The sequence below is a fragment of the Dendropsophus ebraccatus genome, chromosome 11 (genome assembly GCF_027789765.1).
Source record: "Dendropsophus ebraccatus isolate aDenEbr1 chromosome 11, aDenEbr1.pat, whole genome shotgun sequence".
Lineage (NCBI taxonomy): Eukaryota > Metazoa > Chordata > Amphibia > Anura > Hylidae > Dendropsophus > Dendropsophus ebraccatus.
The window spans coordinates 78802864-78823140 of record NC_091464.1 but is presented as its reverse complement, the minus strand read 5'-3'; the positions used below and the strand labels follow the sequence as shown (position 1 = coordinate 78823140).

At 44.7% G+C, this 20277-nt stretch overlaps 1 protein-coding gene across 1 annotated transcript; it reads left to right on the top strand.

The window, feature by feature from the left end:
- Positions 1 to 6553: 6553 nt before the first annotated feature.
- SOD1 (superoxide dismutase 1) lies at positions 6554 to 19010 on the top strand. Its single transcript, XM_069945669.1, has 5 exons — positions 6554 to 6684; positions 11413 to 11506; positions 15450 to 15519; positions 17169 to 17283; positions 18717 to 19010. The coding sequence occupies exons 1-5, from the start codon at positions 6619 to 6621 to the stop codon at positions 18822 to 18824; spliced, it is 453 nt and encodes a 150-aa protein (XP_069801770.1). The 5' UTR covers positions 6554 to 6618; the 3' UTR covers positions 18825 to 19010.
- Positions 19011 to 20277: the final 1267 nt, after the last annotated feature.

Sequence of the window (20277 nt, the reverse complement as noted above, 5' to 3'; positions counted from 1 at the left end):
TGTGCTGCTGGGACCTCTCCTATAGGATTAGCCCCCTCCTCCCCTGACATCCTCTGTGCAGAAGGGGACCAAACATTATGTTTATTGGGGACAGCAGTGGGGGGGGGGGGGCAGTAGTGGATTATAATGTGGGCGGATTGACGGGGGGGGGGGGGGGGCGTCATTCTATAGTTCGCCTCGGGCAGCAGAGAGGCTAGAATCACCCCTGAGTAAAGAAGATCTATTTATGCTAACAGGACTCCGTGGTTATTACTCCAGCACCTACACAGTAGACATGACATCCTTGGGTCATCTCCCCTTTCTGTGGGTGGCAGTACCGATAGTCCGGGTGGGTCACAACTCCACTCTGGACCACCATGATAAGTACCCAAGGGACCCCCTCACCGACCACAGGGGAAAGGGTATAGCTAGCCTCTCTAAATTAAAAGCAGGTGTGCTACCATACCTGTGTGTCCAACTGGCACTAGCGTCACGACAGTTAACCATCTGGCTAAGCTATATTCCGACCAACCACCTCAGAAGTGGCGGCACATGTTACCATCTAGCAAGTGACCGGTCGAGCACACACTACACAAACACTTTATCTGATTCACACAGTAACTTTCTGTGCCCCCAAATAGTAGTCAGAACAATTTGTGCCCACATATGGTATTAGGCACCCTGTGTTCATATACAGTGCTACCTTGGTTTAAGAGTAACTTGGTTTAAGAGCGTTTTGGTTTAAGAGCTCACAGCTTTTCAAAATTGTGACTTGGTTTAAGAGCATTGCTTTGATTTAAGAGCTCCCTGTACTGGGTGGGAGCGCCAGTGGAGGAGGAGCATGGTCTGCATAGTGGGGTCTACAGCACTGTACTCTGACCCAGGAAGTCTCCCTCACCTTCCAAATCATAGCAGATCCACTTCAGGCTGGGGCTTGTATAAGGGGACAGGACTGTGGAGGTCATCTCTCCATAGCTGTAACACCTCTCTCTCCGGACAGAGTGCTGCTATACTGTGCCCGCATATGCCCTGCTCATCACTTCAAGCTCCCTGCAGTCTCTGCCAGCCCTTGTGTTTCCCTTCCTCTCCATTTCTGTACAGTAAGGATATCTGGCTAGTCCTGTGTTTTGAGACTCTTTAATGAGGCTTTACGGGCTCCTCTTTTGCATATTCATGTTTCCCAGGGGGCAATGCACCTAGGACTTCACTGGATTGAGCGCTTTCACTAGCAGCCGGCAGTGTTGTCGTTTGGCTGGTCTCCCTGAGTTCAGCAATCTGTTTTTCTTATGGCTCTACTAGGCATTGCTCCCACCTAGCCAGTATCCTGCTCCACACTGATGAGGGGCAACACCCCGAAACAGCTGTATGTGGATGGATACCTGGCCTTGGTTTATCCCTTGTCATTACATTGACTTATAGGGCCACTTAATATGGTGGTTTTGGTGGTTTCCTAACAGGAGCTGCCCCTTGGCTGGGTCCTTCCCGGAGGGATATCTGGCTAGTCCTTTATTTTGAGACTCTTTAATGAGGCATATATTCATGTTTCCCAGGGGGCATTGCACCTAGGACTTCACTGGATTGAGCGCTTTCACTAGCAGCCGCCAGTGTTGTCGTTTGGCTGGTCTCCCTGAGTTCAGCAATCTGTTTCTCTTATGTACAGTAACTTATAATATCACATATTCCGCTGTTTTTGAATTTTTGTTTCATTAGTTTTACATGTTATTCAGAGTAATAAATCATTGTTTTTGGGGTGTGGAACCAATTGTCTGCATATCAGTAATTTCTTATGGGAAAATTTGCTTTGGTTTAGGAGTGAATTTGGATTACAAGCACGGTCCCGGAACGAATTATGCTCGTAATCCAAGGCACCACTGTATATTAGACCACTCTTCTATGCTCCCCTATAGTAATCAGGCCCCTATGTGCCCCATATAGTAGTTTGGCCCCATCTGTTCCCCATTTGCCCTCTTTGTGCTCACTTAGGCCTCCTCTCTCTCTCCCCACATAGTAGTAGCCCCAGACTCGTGCCTCCATATAGTGTAGCAGTCCGCATATAGTTTAGGCCATATTTGTTTACCGGTCCTTATATTGTACAAGCTCCCTTATGTGGCAGCCCCAATATAGCATAGGTCCCCCTGTGCAGCAGACCCCATATAATATAGCCCCCCCCCCCCCATGTAGCAGACCTCATAAAGTACAGACCCCTCTGTGCAGGAGCCCCAACACAGTATAGCCCCCATATAGTATAGGCCCCCTTTTTGGCCCCCTCATAATATAGCCAACCTGTGTAGCCCTAACTTAGTATAGCCCCCCCCCCTTTGTAGCCCCAACATAGTATAGCCCTATTTATAATATAGGCCCCCTGTGTAGTATAGCCCATTCATAGTATAGGCCCCCTTTGTAGCCCCTAACATAGTATAGGCCCCCTGTGTAGCCCCCAACATAGTATAGCCCCATTCATAGTATAGGCCCCCTGAGTAGCTTCCATGTGAAATATAAAAAAAACAAAACAAAAGGAAACTCACCTTTCACATTGCTCCCTTGCAGTCTCTCCTCCTGGAGCTCGAGTAGCAGTAGCAGATTATAATAGGTTCGTTTTGGGAGGTAGCCCGGGGCCCTTAGCTCCTGGGGGCCCCATGGCCACCCAAAAAGACTTAAATTTTCAGTGGTGTATTGTCTCCTGGCTACAGTTCTGCAATGATTTTCAAAATATTTGCCGCTTTTTAACCGCAATTTTGCACAAATCAGGGCATTATGAAATTTTCTATCCTGTAGTTTAAAGGGGTTATCCAGCTCTACAAAAACATGGCCACTTTCCCCCTACTGTTGTCTCCAGTTTGGGTGGGGTTTTGAAACTCAGTTCCATTGAAGTAAATGGAGCTTACTTGCAAACCACACCTGAATTGGAGACAACAGTAGGGGGAAAAGTGGCCATGTTTTTGTAGCGCTGGATAACCCCTTTAAGCACCACGCTAGTGCTGCCTTAGTTACAGTGGGGTGAGGGGCCCAGGCTTGGTGAACAGTCCAGGGCCTATGGTAAAGTTAATCCACCAATGACCAGTAGTTGCTATTTCCGAGTACAAAGACAAGTGCAGGCTTCCTTCATCGGAAGTTCACTGTTCCAGCCCTGCAGCGCTTGCACTCTTCTCTCCTTCTTAGCTCTGGACATGACATCATCTGGGCCGAGCAGGAGACCCGGTCTGTCAGTGTCACTGTGAGCACTTAGGAGCACTAACAGTGAAAGGACCCCTGTCTGCAAGGCGTGGGTGTGTTAGATCAGCAATGGGACACATGGGATCCTGCCACCCTTGTACATCACCCCAAAATTGTGACTGTCCCGCCGGATCCGGGACTGTTGAGAAGCATGCATATGATATAAACTGCGTGTGTTAAATGATGTATGAAAGGGGCCACAATGCCACATGATTCATCTGAATATAACAATTTTTAACACAAGTTTTAACACAAGATAGAATAATATGCAAGTTTGGGTCTATTATACGATCAAAAAACAGACACTTCCTAGAGAAACATAAAAAAATTTATTAATGCAAATCTAATTCCTAGGTCAAAAACCATCCATAAGTTCTCTTCTCCTGTGCACTATGGGGGAGATTTATCAAACATGGTGTAAAGTGAAACTCAGCAACCCTAGCAACCGATCAGATTCCAGATGTGTGTATGGGGCCATTGAAATCAATGAGTCAGCATGTGTGAAAGGGGCCATAATGTCACATGATTAATCTGGATATAACATTTTTTAGGATCCAACTTTCACCACATGATGGAATAATATGCACGAAACCAGACGCTTTCTAGAGCAACATAGAAAGTTTATTAATGCCAATGTCATTTCTAGGTCAAAAAAAGGGACATGTAATGGGCAAAGAGGGACAGAGGGATATGGGTCAAAATTAGGGACAGTCTTGCCAGTAAATCTGGTGTCTTTTCAAGGGGGGAAGGTAGGGGGTGTGTATGGTGTAATTGTTCAAGTGTGGTGTGGCGGTGTTATCCAGTCACAGTATGGTGGTATTGGTCAGGTCTGGTATGGCGGTGTTATCCAGTCACAGTATGGCGGTATTGGTCAGGTCTAGCGGTGTTATCCAGTCACAGTATAGTGGTATTGGTCAGGTCTGGTGTGGCGGTGTTATCCAGTCACCGTATGGTGGTATTGGTCCGGTCTGGTATGGCAGTGTTATCCAGTCACAGTATGGTGGTATTGGTCAGGTCTGGTATGGCAGTGTTATCCAATCACAGTATGGTGGTATTGGTCAGGTCTGGTATGGCGGTGTTATCCAGTCACAGTATGGTGGTATTGGTCAGGTCTGGTGTGGCAGTGTTATCCAGTCACAGCATGGTGGTATTGGTCAGGTCTGGTATGGCAGTGTTATCCAGTCTTAGTATGGTGGTATTGGTCAGGTCTGGCGGTGTTATCCAGTCACAGTATGGTGGTATTGGTCAGGTCTGGTATGGCAGTGTTATCCAGTCACAGTATGGCGGTATTGGTCAGGTCTGGCGGTGTTATCCAGTCACAGTATGGTGGTATTGGTCAGGTTTGGTATGGCAGTGTTATCCAGTCACAGTGTGGTGGTATTGGTCAGGTCTGGTATGGCGGTATTGGTCAGGTCTGGTGTGGCGGTGTTATCCAGTCACAGTATGGTGGTATTGGTCAGGTCTGGTATGGCAGTGTTATCCAGTCACAGTATGGTGGTATTGGTGAGGTCTGGTATGGCGGTGTTATCCAGTTACAGTATGGCGGTATTGGTCAGGTCTAGCGGTGTTATCCAGTCACAGTATAGTGGTATTAGTCAGGTCTGGTGTGGCGGTGTTATCCAGTCACAGTATGGTGGAATTGGTCAGGTCTGGTATGGCAGTGTTATCCAGTCACAGTATGGTGGTATTGGTCAGGTCTGGTATGGCAGTGTTATCCAGTCACAGTATGGTGGTATTGGTCAGGTCTGGTATGGCAGTGTTATCCAGTCACAGTATGGTTGTATTGGTCAGGTCTGGTGTGTCAGTGTTATCCAGTTACAGCATGGTGGTATTGGTCAGGTCTGGTATGGCAGTGTTATCCAGTCTTAGTATGGCGGTATTGGTCAGGTCTAGCGGTGTTATCCAGTCACAGTATGGTGGTATTTGTCAGGTCTGGTATGGCAGTGTTATCCAGTCACAGTATGGCGGTATTGGTCAGGTCTGGCGGTGTTATCCAGTCACAGCATGGTGGTATTGGTCAGGTCTGGTATGGCGGTGTTATCCAGTCACAGTATGGTGGTATTGGTCAGGTCTGGTGTGGCAGTGTTATCCAGTCACAGTGTGGTGGTATTGGTCAGGTCTGGTATGGCGGTGTTATCCAGTCACAGTGTGGTGGTATTGGTCAGGTCTCGTATGGCGGTGTTATCCAGTCACAGTATGGCGGTATTAGTCAGGTGTGGTGTGGCAGTGTTATCCAGTCGATAGCGGTATTGGTCAGGTCTGGTATGGCGGTGTTATCCAGTCACAGTATGGCGATATTAGTCAGGTGTGGTGTGGCAGTGTTATCCAGTCAATAGCGGTATTGGTCAGGTCTGGTGTGGCGGTGTTATCCGGTCACAGTATGGTGGTATAAGTCAGGTCTGGTGTGGCAGTGTTATCCAGTCACAGCATGGTGGTATTGGTCAGGTCTGGTATGGCAGTGTTATCCAGTCTTAGTATGGCGGTATTGGTCAGGTCTAGCGGTGATATCCAGTCACAGTATGGTGGTAGTCGTCAGGTCTGGTATGGCAGTGTTATCCAGTCACAGTATGGCGGTATTGGTCAGGTCTGGCGGTGTTATCCAGTCACAGTATGGTGGTATTGGTCCGGTCTGGTATGGCAGTGTTATCCAGTCACAGTATGGCGGTGTTGGTCCGGTCTGGTATGGCAGTGTTATCCAGTCACAGTGTGGTGGTATTGGTCAGGTCTGGTATGGCGATGTTATCCAGTCACAGTATGGCGGTATTAGTCAGGTGTGGTGTGGCAGTGTTATCCAGTCAATAGTGGTATTGGTCAGGTCTGGTATGGCGGTGTTATCCAGTCACAGTATGGCGGTATTAGTCAGGTGTGGTGTGGCAGTGTTATCCAGTCAATAGCGGTATTGGTCAGGTCTGGTGTGGCGGTGTTATCCGGTCACAGTATGGTGGTATAGGTCAGGTTTGGTGTGGCGGTGTTATCCGGTCACAGTATGGTGGTATAGGTCAGGTCTGGTGTGGCAGTGTTATCCAGTCACAGACTGTTCTAATCATTGATTTAATGTGGAAATTTGTTTACGTGCAGTTAAAAACCATGAGAAACACAATTCAATGTTTCTACATATAGAGCGAGGACTTGTGTTCTTCCCCTCTCATTTGTATATAACTTATATCCTTTATTGTATAGAGCGACAGACATGACAGGGGAAGAGACTCCATGAGGTAAATTTTCCATCCTACAATCATCCCGGTCTCTGACAGGAGCTATGCCGGCGCGTCACGTGCCCCACGCGAAGTCTCCGGATTGGTCAACAAAGACGAGGCGCGAACGGGACCGCCTCTTCCATTGGTCAAGGGGCATTCCCGTACGTCACCAAATCTATATAAGTCTGTGTAACCCGGGCCGTTCGTGTAGTGCGCACAGTCTGCAGACATGGCGAAAGCAATTTGCGTCCTGAAAGGCACCGAGAACGTGGAGGGCGTCGTGTACTTCGACCAGGCAAGCTGCGCTCTTCTTCCTTCCCGCAGATCTAGTGAGCCGTGTAGTGCTAGAGCCGTTCTGCTGATTCATGGCGCTGTCAGGCTGGAGAAGGCTGCGCAGGCCCAGTAGGGAGGCCGCCCATGGGCTTTTTGGTGTGTCAGTTATGTATGGCTGCTCAGCACCTATGTGCATTGCGTAGATATATACGTGCAGCTCCCTGTATACCCTGCAGGCAGTTGTCCCTTCATTGCATCACTATATGTATTGCACTATAGCAGAGAACTTACATAATCCCCTCCGCTACTTGTTGTGTAACCTCCACGCTCTTGGCTGTGGCTTTGGTAAATACTGCCCTGGCACACTATGGGCATATCTGGAGCCTGGCACACCTCCCTATGATGGCAGCTATAGCACAAAGTACTACTGTCCCCATCATTGTTCCACAGTTATGTAATGTGAACGTATGCAATTCTCCGCCGTATATTTGTATGTGATTCTGCTTGCTGCATTACGCTATATATCCTAGTCATGTGATCTACACAGGTGCTCAACTTGGTATTGGGTATGGTAAGTTTAAAGGGGTATTCCACCTGGAGTGGTTATGCTTTATCCTCAGTAACATTGGATCAGGTATAACTAAGGGATCTGCATCTTTAGAAAGCACAATAATTGCGCTGCCGACACCTATGAATGATTATTGTGGTCTTTAAATATATAGCTGTCGGGCGCACATCCCGTTCACTCTGACACTTGCGGTTGATAGCGATAAATTTTACTGCTCACGTGATCAGTCATTGAGCAGGAGTTTTGGTTATAGATCTTTTCTTTCGTTGTTTGTTGGCGCCCCCTATGATTTCTATTATAAAATGAATGACCACCTTCAGCAATCAGTGGTGGACGCACATGTGCAGTGGCTTCCCAATAATGTATCTGATATTTGGGTTGTATATTTTACTTATGACCTTTTTTAGGGGCTATTTTAGATGCAGGTTAGAGAACAACACAGAAGAATTGTGCGCTGGTGACTGTGAGGAGTTAGAGCCAAAGGTAGTGCACTCCTGGGAGATAGCGGGGGATGGGAGTCACATGATATGCTTCTCACCATCCACAGTGAAGATGAATTAATGGAGGAAATGGTAAAAATGGGTAAAATATGCATGACATGCCTGTAAGCCACTTTTTATATATTTAAAGTGACTGTACCACCAGGCCCAGACTGAAGCACTGGAGGCGGGCCGACCCACCCTTAGTGATAGGGTTCCATTGATTCTAATGGAGTCACGTCATGTAGGGGCTGGAGTTTCTTCCCACTAAGGGTGGGTCGGCGCGCCTCCAGTGCTTCAGCCTGGGCCTGGTGGTACAGTCACTTTAATCCCTTTAAAGGGGTTATCCAGCGCTACAAAAACATGGCCACTTTCCCCTACTGTTGTCTCCGAATTGGGTGGGGTTTTGAAACTCAGTTCCATTGAAGTAAATGGAGCTTAATTGCAAACCACACCTGAACTGGAGACAACAGTAGGGGGAAAAGTGGCCATGTTTTTGTAGCACTGGATAACCCCATTAATGGCTTTTCAGCACAGCGCCTGTGTTCAGGATACATTTGTATTTACTGGATAGAAGCAAAGAATGTCCCTTTTGCATGACAGCAAGCAGAGATCTTAAGATAAGAACAGCCTGTTAAGTGTCACAACATGAACTGGAAGTGGGGATAAAAGCGCACAGCCGCATGCTTCTAGTATTGGTCAAGGTTTAAATGCACATCATAACTGCTTAAAACTTTTAAAAAGTCTGACATGTCAAGTTTTTTTTTTTTTTTTTAAGTGACTAGTACACCTTAACAATGAGATTGTTACAGTATATTGAAATATTGTCAGACTAAAGACAGGATTGCCATAGGATATCGGCCAAAACAGAGGAACCTACTCAGGTCCAGTATATATAAGATGTTATATGCAACAGTGAGTGCTGTACAAATAGGTCTTATACAAACCATATTTACTGTCTGGAGGCTCATCATATAAGACAGCACTCGTAGCCGGCTATCCCTTCATCTCCTTACAGTGAGAGGATTGCACCCTGGGCGGCCTCTAAGCTCTTCACATGCTGTCACCTCTCACATGCTGCTCTTTGGACCCTCAGTCTGTCAGAATGAGGTCAAAGGCAAAGTAAGTATGCAGCGAGGAAGCATGGAGAAAATCAGCATGATTCCACAAGGCTGCTGTATATTCAGTATAATCCTCTCCCTCCCGGAGGGACTGGTTTTGTTGGTTTTATATCTTACCCTTGTTTGACCTCTGCATGGGCACATGTAAAGGTACATTGCACTTGGGTTGTACGGACAGTAAGGGCCACAAGAGGTTGGAGGGCAACCATTGCTATAAAGATAAAATAAGCAAAGTGATTAACTACAGGAAACTGCAGACTACTACTACATGGTAACATTGTGTGAAAGCAAAGTGTTTCTTGGAAGGAAGGTGTCCCCCAACCCGTACACTCAAGAATGAAGAGTCATGGACCCAAAAGGAAGATAAAAAAGTGGTAACTTATGACGAACGGCATGTTTCAAGGAGTTTGGTCTGTCTTCATCAGGTCAAGATGTGTACAGGAAGTGCCTATATCTTATACAGCATGGAAAAGAACAACAATATAATACATTGATAGCCATGAGGATTATCTGGTGACAATAATGCCTCTCAAGGGGTGGGATATAATGATAGAGACTCCTGCTGTCAAATGCAGAGTTTTTTCGAGAACCAGAACCTATTGTAAACTCGCTCATCTCTAATAGGCAGTATTACTGTCAGACCTTGACAATAATACAGAGCGAAGAATGAAAGCTCTTGGTACCAAAGAAGGTAGAAAAGTAGAAAAGTTACCTAAGTGCTTAGCTGAGTCGCTTGACTCTATATTAAGTAAACCAGCCCCATATACGTTGCAGCTTGTAAATCCAAACCTTATCCTGACAAGAAATGCTGTTTACCAGGGTGGTGAAGGATTAGTGTTGGCATATTTGCTCTGTAATAATGACACTGCAGTTTTCAATCTGTATAGTGTCTATTGCGTATATAATGTTTTGGAGATTTTAAAACCCTTATGAAGTACAGAACATATTAAGTAAAATTTGACAAGTGCAACTTAAAGGGGTACTCGGAAGAAAAAAATTTTTAATTCAACTGGTGTACGAAAGTTATACAAACTTGTAAATTAGTTCTATGGGGATTTTCTTTCTCTCTGGATAGTTCCTGACCTGGGCATAGGGGGCAGCAGACTGGAAAGAATATACTACTTCTTGCAGGACATACAGCAGATAAGTACTGGAAGACTGGAGATTTTTTAATGGAAGTAATTTACAAATCTGTATATTTTTGACACCAGTTTTGATTTTTTTCTCCAGTTCTTTAACCTCCGAACGACAGTGTGTATATTTACGCCCTGTGGTCAACTCGGGGACTTCAGAGGGGGGCCGGGCGGCAACCCTGCTCTGAACCACTGGGTGCGGCATGTAGCCCGGGACCGCGGCTATTAGCGGCGTGGTCCGATCGCCGTGCCCGCTAATAAGCATTTTAAATGCAGCTGTCAGAAGTTGACAGCTGCATTTAAAATGCGGGCTGTCCACGTCCCTGGTGTCTAGTGGGGTGGATCGCGCCCCCCCCCCCCCCCCCGGGACGTTGTCCCAGAGGAGCGATCCACACATCCGTTACCTCCGGGTGTCTGCGCCGTAATGGTGCTGATTCTGGCCCGGCACTCGATTGCTTTCGGCTGCATCAGCCGGAAGCAATCGAGTGCTGATCTCATTGATCTATGCTGTATATAGCATAGATCTCAATGAGAGATCGGTGTGCATATACTAGAAGTCCCAGGGGGGGAATAACCCTAACCCCAGGGGGGCTTCTAGTAGGTGTTAAAAAGTGTTAATAAAAAGCCCCCTCCCCTAATAGTGTGAATCACCCCCCTTTTCCCATGTTTATATAAATAAACATGTTTGGTATTGCCGCGTGCGTAATCGCCCAAACTATTTTATCATATTCCTGATCTCTTATCAAAAAGTCACATATGCGCAATCAAGGTACCGATAGAAAGAACACATCATGGCGAACAAAATGACACCTGACACAGCCCCATAGACCAAAGGATAAAAGTGCTATAAGCCTGGGAATGAAGCGATTTTAAGTAACATATTTAACAATGGTTTGAATTTTTTACAAGCCATCAGATAACATTAAAGTTATACATGTTACATATCATTGTAATCGTAACGACTTGAGGAACATGCATAACAAGTCAGTTTTACCCCAGGGCGAATGGCGTAAAACAAATACCCCCCCAAATAAGAGATGCGTTTTTGTTTTTTTTTACAATTTCCCCACACTTTGAAATTTTTTTTTGGTTTCGCAGTGTACTTTATTAAAAAATTCTGGCTGTCATTGCAAAGTACAATTAGTGTCGCAAAAAATTAAGGGCTCATGTGGGTTTCTAGGTGAAAAAAATGCAAGTGCTATGGCCTTTCAAGCACAAGGAGGAAAAAATGAAAGTGCAAAAATGCTAATTGGCTCTGTCCTTCAGGGGTTAAGTATGCTGTGCTGTCAGCCAACAAGCCATGGTGGAATATACTGTGCTGCTTACTGCTGTGGGCCTGACTACCCTTTTATCCTTTAAGTAATAGCTTAGGACTGTAATAAACCATTACTGCAGTCATGAGCCCCGCAATCCATCCATAAGATAGTGATGAGGTTTTTTCTTTTACAGGAAGGGGATGTAGTAACCGTGAAGGGCACTATTAAGGGGCTAAAAGACGGGCTCCACGGCTTTCACATTCATGCTTTTGGCGACAACACTAATGGTAAGTAGAATAAACCACCCGGACACTGAAGTGTTGTATTCCAAATTTATTTCAAAATGGGCCAAGGCATCCAAAATCTATAGCTGAAAAAGCAAACTTAAAACAGAACTTGAGTTAATACAGCATGAAGTATTAGTCGTCATAGACCAAATCGCTATCACTTCTCGTCATCCTCTTCTAGGCGCAGGGTATTGGCCAACAGGAACTTAAAAGGAGTCAGCTGCCGTTCACAATATAAACTGCTAAAACTGTTAGATAGCGGTTAGGACTGAGAGATACAGGGTACCATATTCCCTCACACCTTGTCCAGTCTCTCTCTCTCCTGTTGTCACTACTTACCTTACTAAAATCTTCAACCTCTCCCTCTCCTCTGGCATCTCCCCCTCGGCTTTCAAACACTCAATTATCACTCCATTACTGAAAGAACCCTCTCTAGACCCCTCCTGTGCAGCCAACTATCGACCTGTCTGTAATCTCCCTTTTATCTCTAAACTCTTGGAACGTCTGGTCTATTCCCGCCTAACCTGCTACCTCTCTGAAAACTCTTCTTGACCCCCTTCAGTCCGGTTTCCGTCCTCACCCCTCTACAAAAAAACGCTCTTACTAAAGTCTCTAATCTCCTCACCGCCAAATCTAAAGGTGACCATTCTCTGCTCATTCTCCTGGACCTATCTGCAGCATTTGACACTGTAGACCACCAGCTCCTCCTCTGCACGCTCCGCTCTATCGGCCTCAAGGACTCTGCTCTTTCCTGGTTTTCCTCTTATCTCTCCGACCGCTCCTTTAGCGTATCACTGTCTGGCTCCACCTCATCTTCCCTCCCCCTTACAGTCGGGGTTCCTCAGGGATCAGTCCTGGGCCCTCTCCTTTTCTCACTTTACACTTTACCCATCGGACAAATCATCAGCAAGTTTGGTTTTCAGTACCATCTCTATGCTGATGATACCCAGCTCTATACCTCCTCCTGTGATATCACCCAGCTATATACCATCTCTATGCTGATGATACCCAGCTATATACCTCCTCCCGTGATATCACCCCCGCTCTTCTACAGAACACCAGTAACTGTCTGTCTGCCGTCTCTAACGCTATGTCCTCCCTATTCCTAAAACTCATCCTTGCTAAGACTGAGCTTCTTGTCTTCCCTCCCTCTGCTAAACACCCTCCACCTGACATCTCCATCTCTGTCTGTGGTGTGACCATAACCCCTAGACAACAAGCCCGCTGCCTTGGGGTTATGTTTGACTCTGATCTGTCCTTCACTCCTCATATTAAATCTTTCACGTTCCTGTAATCTGCATCTAAAAAACATCTCTAAAATCGGTCCCTTCCTTCCTGTCGAATCGGCTAAAACTGTCGCTCTTATTCATTCCCGTCTAGACTACTGCAATTCTTACTAATCGGCCTTCCTTCCTCTAAACTCTCCTTTCTCCAGTCCATTCTTAATACAGCGGCCAGGCTCATCTCCATGTCCAGCTGCTATACAGATGCCTCCCCCTGTGCCAGTCACTACATTGGCTCCCTATTAAACACAGGATACAATACAAAGTCCTCCTGCTCACCCACAAGGCTCTCCACAGTGCTGCACCTCCCTCTATCTCCTCCCTCATCTGTCTACCGCCCTACCCGTGCCTTACGCTCCTCTAACGACTTAAGGCTAACATCCACCTTGATCTGCACCTCTCCCTCCCGTCTCCAGGACTTCACCCAAGCTGCACCAGTTCTATTTGCACTGCCTTATTTATAAAGATGGCCGGACCATAAGAACAATGATGCACTTTGCCCCTCTGCCATTCTGTCTCGCACCCCCTCCTGATAGTATGTAAGCTCATGCATGCGAGCAGGGACCTCACTCATGTATGGATAACTCTGATATCTCTGTAATGTTTGGTTTCTGTCTATGTATGTACCCCCAGAATTGTAAAGTGCTGCGGAATCTGTTGGCGCTATATAAATAAAAAAAAAAATTATTTTATTATAATAATTTTCATACATCAGTCTGCGCTCCCAGAATGTTTATATATAGTATAAGGGTGCGTTCACACGTACAGGATCTGCAGCAGATTTGAAGTTGCACATTTAAAACAAGTCTTCAGCTTCAAATCTGCACCATCAAATCTGCTGCAGATCCTGTATGTGTAAATGCACCCTAAAGAGTCAGAGGCTTTCCCAAGCTCCTGAAGGGCATTAGCTGTAACCCCTTCTCCCTCCCATACCTGACCCTGCTTGGGGCCCAGCTTACAGGTGTCAATCAAGCAAGGGTGGGGAAGAAAAAAAGCATTCCAGCTTGTAGCTTATTCAGGAGAATGGAAGTGCCTATTTGACTCCTTGTACCACAGTAGAAAAACATTTCTCTACATCCTGGAAGCACAGATATATGAAAGTTATTGTCTGCCGGTCCTCTCAGGGTCTGCAGTTTAGAATAAGAATTACAGCTGACAGATTCCTATTAAATATACTACAGTCTGTGTCCAAACAAAATACCGCTATCAGATATGTAGGTGAAATCTTTTTACTACTGGGTCTGGTACATTCAATTACTCTGACTAGAAGGGCTTATATGCGGGATGATCAATTTGCATGCAAACAAAATCCAGTTTTATGCCACTGTTGTTGCCCTGTTGTCCTTGCAGGAACCTTAGCCACCCTGTTATATTCTTACCTTCTCGGTGGGTATACCACTGGTTGTTTACCTGCTGAGGGGACTCTAAACAAGTGATAAAGAATGTCAAAGCTGGCACCAGTCAACAGTTAGCAGCCCTACAATGACTACTGTACTACAGTGACCAGATGAGCAAAAATGACATCCCACATGAATCTTGAGAATGATTATCATGTGCCCCAGCATGTTTCTGTTCAAAGGCTTCCTCAGGACCATGATACACAGTGGAACATTTCAGTGATGTAGGAGCTATATGGGTGGACTGTGCTCTGAATGCTAGGCTAGAGCAATCGCTGACCGATCCAAGAGTGCAACACTCTCTTCTGTTTGCCCGGAGTAGTGGCGACTTTTTTTTGATGTATCAAAAGTTATGTTTTAGGTTTGCTTTTTCATAGTACAGTGGTGCCTTGGTTTACTAGCATAATTCGTTCCGGCACCGTGCTTGTAATCCAAATCCACTCTTAAACCAAAGCAAGTTTTCCCATAAGAAATCATTGAAATGCAAACAATTGGTTCCACACCCCAAAATATCACTGTGTACCAGTATAGTTTATCCCTTGATTATATGCAGAGTACACACCAGCAGGATTGCAAGGGTTAAGTTGTTTAGGGTGTTATCAGGAAGCTGAAACTGGCCAGAGAATACAGGGCAGAGACAACTTTACATACACTTCTATGCCTGCACTGAAAGGATTTGTGACTCCACAAGTGCATCCAAATCCTTCAGAGGGGGTGCTGCAACACCCCCACCTCTTATACATAGTGGTCCAGATGAGGGTGCAGCAGGGGTTAACATACTTATCAGCCATTTTGTTACGTTGATTCCCCAGTCTGTTTGCCTTAACCCCTGCTTCTCTGGCCCTGATATGGTTGGCAGAGGCTGCTCCCTGTGAATGCTAACAGATTCACGTTTGGCTGAGTCCTTCTATGTATGTTTCCCATGGACCTTGATGCAGTTACGTTGGAAAAGAGGCAGAGCGGGGACTGGTTGTACATGCAGGTCCATGCAGGTCCCAGTGTAGTACACTAGAAGTCCGGGATATGAGGGGAGACAGACTTCTGGTTGACAATACCTGCTGCTGGTGACAAAGTAGCCTTGAAGTTCCGGAATTGTGTCTGTACGCTAGTGATAGATGGGTTTTATGGGATAAAGAACATGTTATCAGAATCTGAATATGCTGTAGAAAGGGCAGTGTGCAGCATTAATACATCAGATGAGTTGTCATACACAATATTGATCCTTGTGACTTTGCTAATATGGAATATGTTCTGTTTGTACAGGCTGTGTAAGTGCTGGGCCGCACTTCAACCCACATGGCAAGAACCACGCTGGTCCACAAGATCAGGAGAGGTAACTGGTGACTATGTATTCAATGGTCAAATTTAGTTGCAGCATCAGAAAAAAAACTTCAGGAGATGCGCATAACTGGATATAGTACATTCAGATTACAAGGCTTGATGTGTTACATTGATTTTTCACAGCTTGCTAGAGCAAAGCCCAGTGTGGAGGCTCTGGATAGTTTGCTACTGGGCAGTCCTTGTCTTTACTCTGGCCTCAATGGGACCTTTTTGCCTCTAGATTAAATATTCTGGGGATCATACAATTTATTTTATTTTTTTTCTGGGAAGTTGCATAATTCCATGTTATCTTTGTAGTCTTGTGACGCTTCACATATTGTAGTTCTGTGTGGGGAAACAAGAGTTCACTTACTGCTCTCTAGATTATACACAAAAAGGCTCACTGGTGGATAAAACACAATAACCCTGTATAAATGTATAGGGCACAGAAATATACCGCAACCCCGGGTGTCAGTCCACCAAACAACCAGAACAACCCACCAACAGAATGGATACAAAACAACAACTATGGGCATAGTCTGAATAATACCAACATTTTATTTACCATGATACATTACACAACATGATTAAATATCGATATTCTATAAAAATATATATTTAAAAAATAACCATTCAATAATAAAATTACATGTATAAAGTAACCCACATAGAATGAATGATTTAGCAAATTGCAAGTGTTAAAAAAATGTCTACTTCAGTGCCAGAGATATGTAAACATAGCCACCATATTAGTAAAAGGACTATACATTTATCTACAGACACTACAAATCTCCATGGTATTTACCACTCAACCATATTCACTTTGTGGGTCACGACTGTCCCTACAATCGTTTCGCCAACACAGGCTTCCTCAGGGAACACTGTGTTGGCGAAACGATCGTAGGGACAGTCGTGACTCACATAGTGAATATGGGTGAGTGGTAAATACCATGGAGATTTGTAGTGTCTGTAGATAAATGTATAGTCCTTTTACTAATATGGTGGCTATGTTTACATATCTCGGGCACTGAAGTAGACATTTTTTAACACTTGCAATTTGCTAAATCATTCATTCTATGTGGGTTACTTTATACATGTAATTTTATTGTTGACTGGTTATTTTTTAAATATATATAATTTTTTTTTTTTTTTTTTTATGGAATATTGATTTTTAATCATGTTGTGTAATGTATCATGGTAAATAACATTTTGGTATTATTCAGACTCTATGCCCATAGTTGTTGTTTTGTATCCATGCTCTCTAGATTATTGCATGGTTTCAAAAAGTCCACTTGTCTTTTAGAAAAACACAGCTACTTGTAAAAACAGCGCCACCCCTGTCCTTAGGTTGTGTGTGATATTAAAATTAAGCTCTATTCACTTCAGTGGGAATGGGATGCAGAACCCCACACCCTTACTGTGGACAGAAGAGGTGCTGTTTCTAGAAGAATGCAGCCATGTTTTAAGTCTGGAGAACACCTTTAAAAGTAGTGCATTATTCTCTGTGGAAGACTGAGACTTCATCTTCTAAGAGTGAATTGTAGGTGTTGACAGTTTAATTTTTTTTTTTTTTTTAGAATAGCATATACATGACTTATAAAGAGAAACGATTGCTATGTATCCCTATTTGCTCTTTCATCCATCCTAAATTGTTCTCCTCAGACACGTCGGGGACCTTGGAAACATATCTGCCAAAAATAATGTGGCAGAGTTTGAAATAAAAGATAAGGTCATTTCACTGACAGGACCGCACAATATCGTTGGCCGCACGGTAGTGGTAAGTGATACCTAAAGTCTAGGTTTTTTCCTGAATTGCAAAGTTAAGTAGTTTGAGTGGTTTGTGAGGTTTCTTAATGGTGCGTTTACACGAAGAGATTTATCTGACAGATTTTTGAAGCCAAAGCCAGGAATGGATGTGAAATGAGGAGAAATCTCAGTCTGTCAGATAAATCTGTGTAAACGCACCATTATACTTTGTAACTAGCTTGTATCGCATAGCTGGTTGCCCCTGCATAATCTTCATGATGGCAGCAGGGAGAAGGAGGATTAATCTGGCAGATCAACATGGGCGAGCAGATCACAGAAGCTATTGTGTATTTTTGTAGATGGGGTGGAAAGTAAACATGGGCAAGGGGGGGGGGGGGGGGGTGTCAGAGATTGCGTATAAAGACCAATGGCCCAAGACTATATATACAGAAAATTACTCCGTATTTAACATTCATCAGCAGTGTTGAGAGGATCTGTCAATGTTTGGGTTCAGCAATGTTATCTGAATCCAAACGTTCTGCATTTGATTCCCGGTGGCTGTTGAAGTTGAATGCTGCCCTAGAGAGTCCTGGAAAACATGTCTTCCTGGCAGCACCAGGGCAGTGTACACCTTGCTAATGCTTGTGTACTGATCAGGTGCCCACCTGCTACACCTGCCTCCAGCTTAGGAGACCTGTGTGATGGTTAACTGTTCATACTCTTGCATGTCAGGGCTAAAACCTTGATATTTAAAGGGGTTGTCCAGCGAAAAAAATTTTTCTTTCAAATCAACTGGTTTCAGAAAGTTAAATAGATTTGTAATTTACTTCTATTTAAAAATCTCAAGTCTTTCCATACTTATTAGCTACTATATATCCTGCATGAAGTGTTGTTTGTTTACATTCAGAAACAGTGCTCTCTGCTGACATCTCTGGTGGAGTCAGGAACTGTCCAGAGCAGCAGCAAGTCCCCATAGAAAACCTCTCCTGCTCAGGACAGTTCCTGACTCCGCCAGAGATGTTAGCAGAGAGCACTGTTTCTGAATGTAAACAAACAACACTTCCTGCAGGATATATAGTAGCTTATAAGTATGGGAAGACTTGAGATTTTTAAATAGAAGTAAATTACAAATCTATTTAACTTTCTGATACCAGTTGATTTGAAAGAAAACATTTTTTCGCTGGACAACCCCTTTAAGCAGTAAAGCAATGTAGTAGAATTCCACTAATCTGCCCTGCACGGGACTTGGTTTCCATACTATAAAAAAACTAAATACAAGAGGTCTTCAGTTGGCCAGCAGGGTAAATGCAGGCTCCTCCTGGGGTTTGTGGTGGGTACAATGCTTTCCCTATGTTTGCCTAGATCCCTCTGCATATATGGCAGGATTCTGATGGTTGTATTGTACCAGTGCACAATATTGTACCAGTGTTGTGATTCTGTATTCTCAATGTAAATGTTTTCCAGGTCCACGACAAAGAGGATGACCTGGGAAAAGGTGGCAACGATGAGAGTCTGGTGACTGGCAATGCTGGTGGTCGTCTGGCTTGTGGAGTCATTGGGATCCGTCAGTAAATACGCAAGGATCAGAGATTTGCCATTTGTCATTGTTTGTTCAGCACCACTGCAGAATATCCAGGGAACAAGCCTTCTGTGTCAATCTTCAGCCTAGTCCTGTCATCCAGTTTTGTTAGCAGAGTTCTCCTGTGCTGTCAGCAGCTGTGACATTGCATTATTTTATATAAAACATAATTGAAACTACTGCTTGTTTGGTCTTTGCATAAAATGTGGAAGTGGTTTTCCATTATGTGAGAGGGAAGCCACCTTGGTCAAGTCACTTTCCTTCCTTTAATTGTATATTTGGTCCCATTTGCAAGCCATGTCCCTTTTCAGTATCCCATGTCTAGCCGTAAGACAACAGGCTGCAGCAGGAGCCTCCACCACTATTGCCATATCTTCACTGGGACATAGATGGTTAACCCCCAGGCGACCCTGGACGTACCTGTACGTCCAGGGCCGCCTCCATGTGTTCAGAGTGGGGCCGCGCTCTGAACCGCTGCGGTCCCGGGTGCCGCTCGTAGCCCGAGACCGCGGCTATTAGCGGGCACGGTCCGATCACCGTGCCCGCTAATAAAGTAATTGGATGCAGCTGTCAAAGTTGACAGCTGCATCCGATTACTTGATGCAGCCGATCCCTGGTGTCTAGTGGGGTGCATCGATCCTCCGGGACATTGTCCCTGAGGAGCGATCCACACATCTTACTCGTTCCGGGGTCCGCGCCATAATGGCCCTGATCCCGGCTCGGCACTCGGTTGCTTCTGGCTGCAGCAGCCGGAAGCAATCGATGTGCCTATCTCATCGATCTATGCTGCATATCTATGCAGCATAGATCTGTATGAGAGATCAGAGTACTTTTACTAGAAGTCCCCCATGGGGAATAACCCTAACCCCAGGGGGGCTTCTAGTATAAGTGTAAAAGTAAAAAAAAAGTGTTATTAATAAAAAGCCCCCTCCCCTAATAAGTGTGTATTACCCCCCTTTTCCCATGTTATTAATAAACAAACATATTTGCTATCGCCGTGTTCGTAATCGCCCAAACTATTAATTAATCACATTCCTGATCTCGCACGGTAAACGGCGTCAGCGCAAAAAAAATACCAAAGTGCAAAATTGTGCATTTTTGATCGCATCAAATCCAGAAAAATTTTAATAAAAAGCAATCAAAAAGTCGTATATGTGCAATCAAGGTATCGATAGAAAGAACACATCATGGCGCAAAAAAGTGACAGCTCACACAGCCCCATAGACCAAAGGATAAAAGCGCTATAAGCCTGGGAAGGGAGCGATTTTAGGGACATATTTGTTATCAATGGTTTGAATTTTTTACAGGCCACCAGATACAATAAAAGTTATACATGTTACATATCATTGTAATCGTAACGACCTGAGGACTTCCTTCAAGAAGATTGTACAATAGCTTTCAAGAATTCATTATGAACAAATAACACTAACTTAAAATTACAGAGAG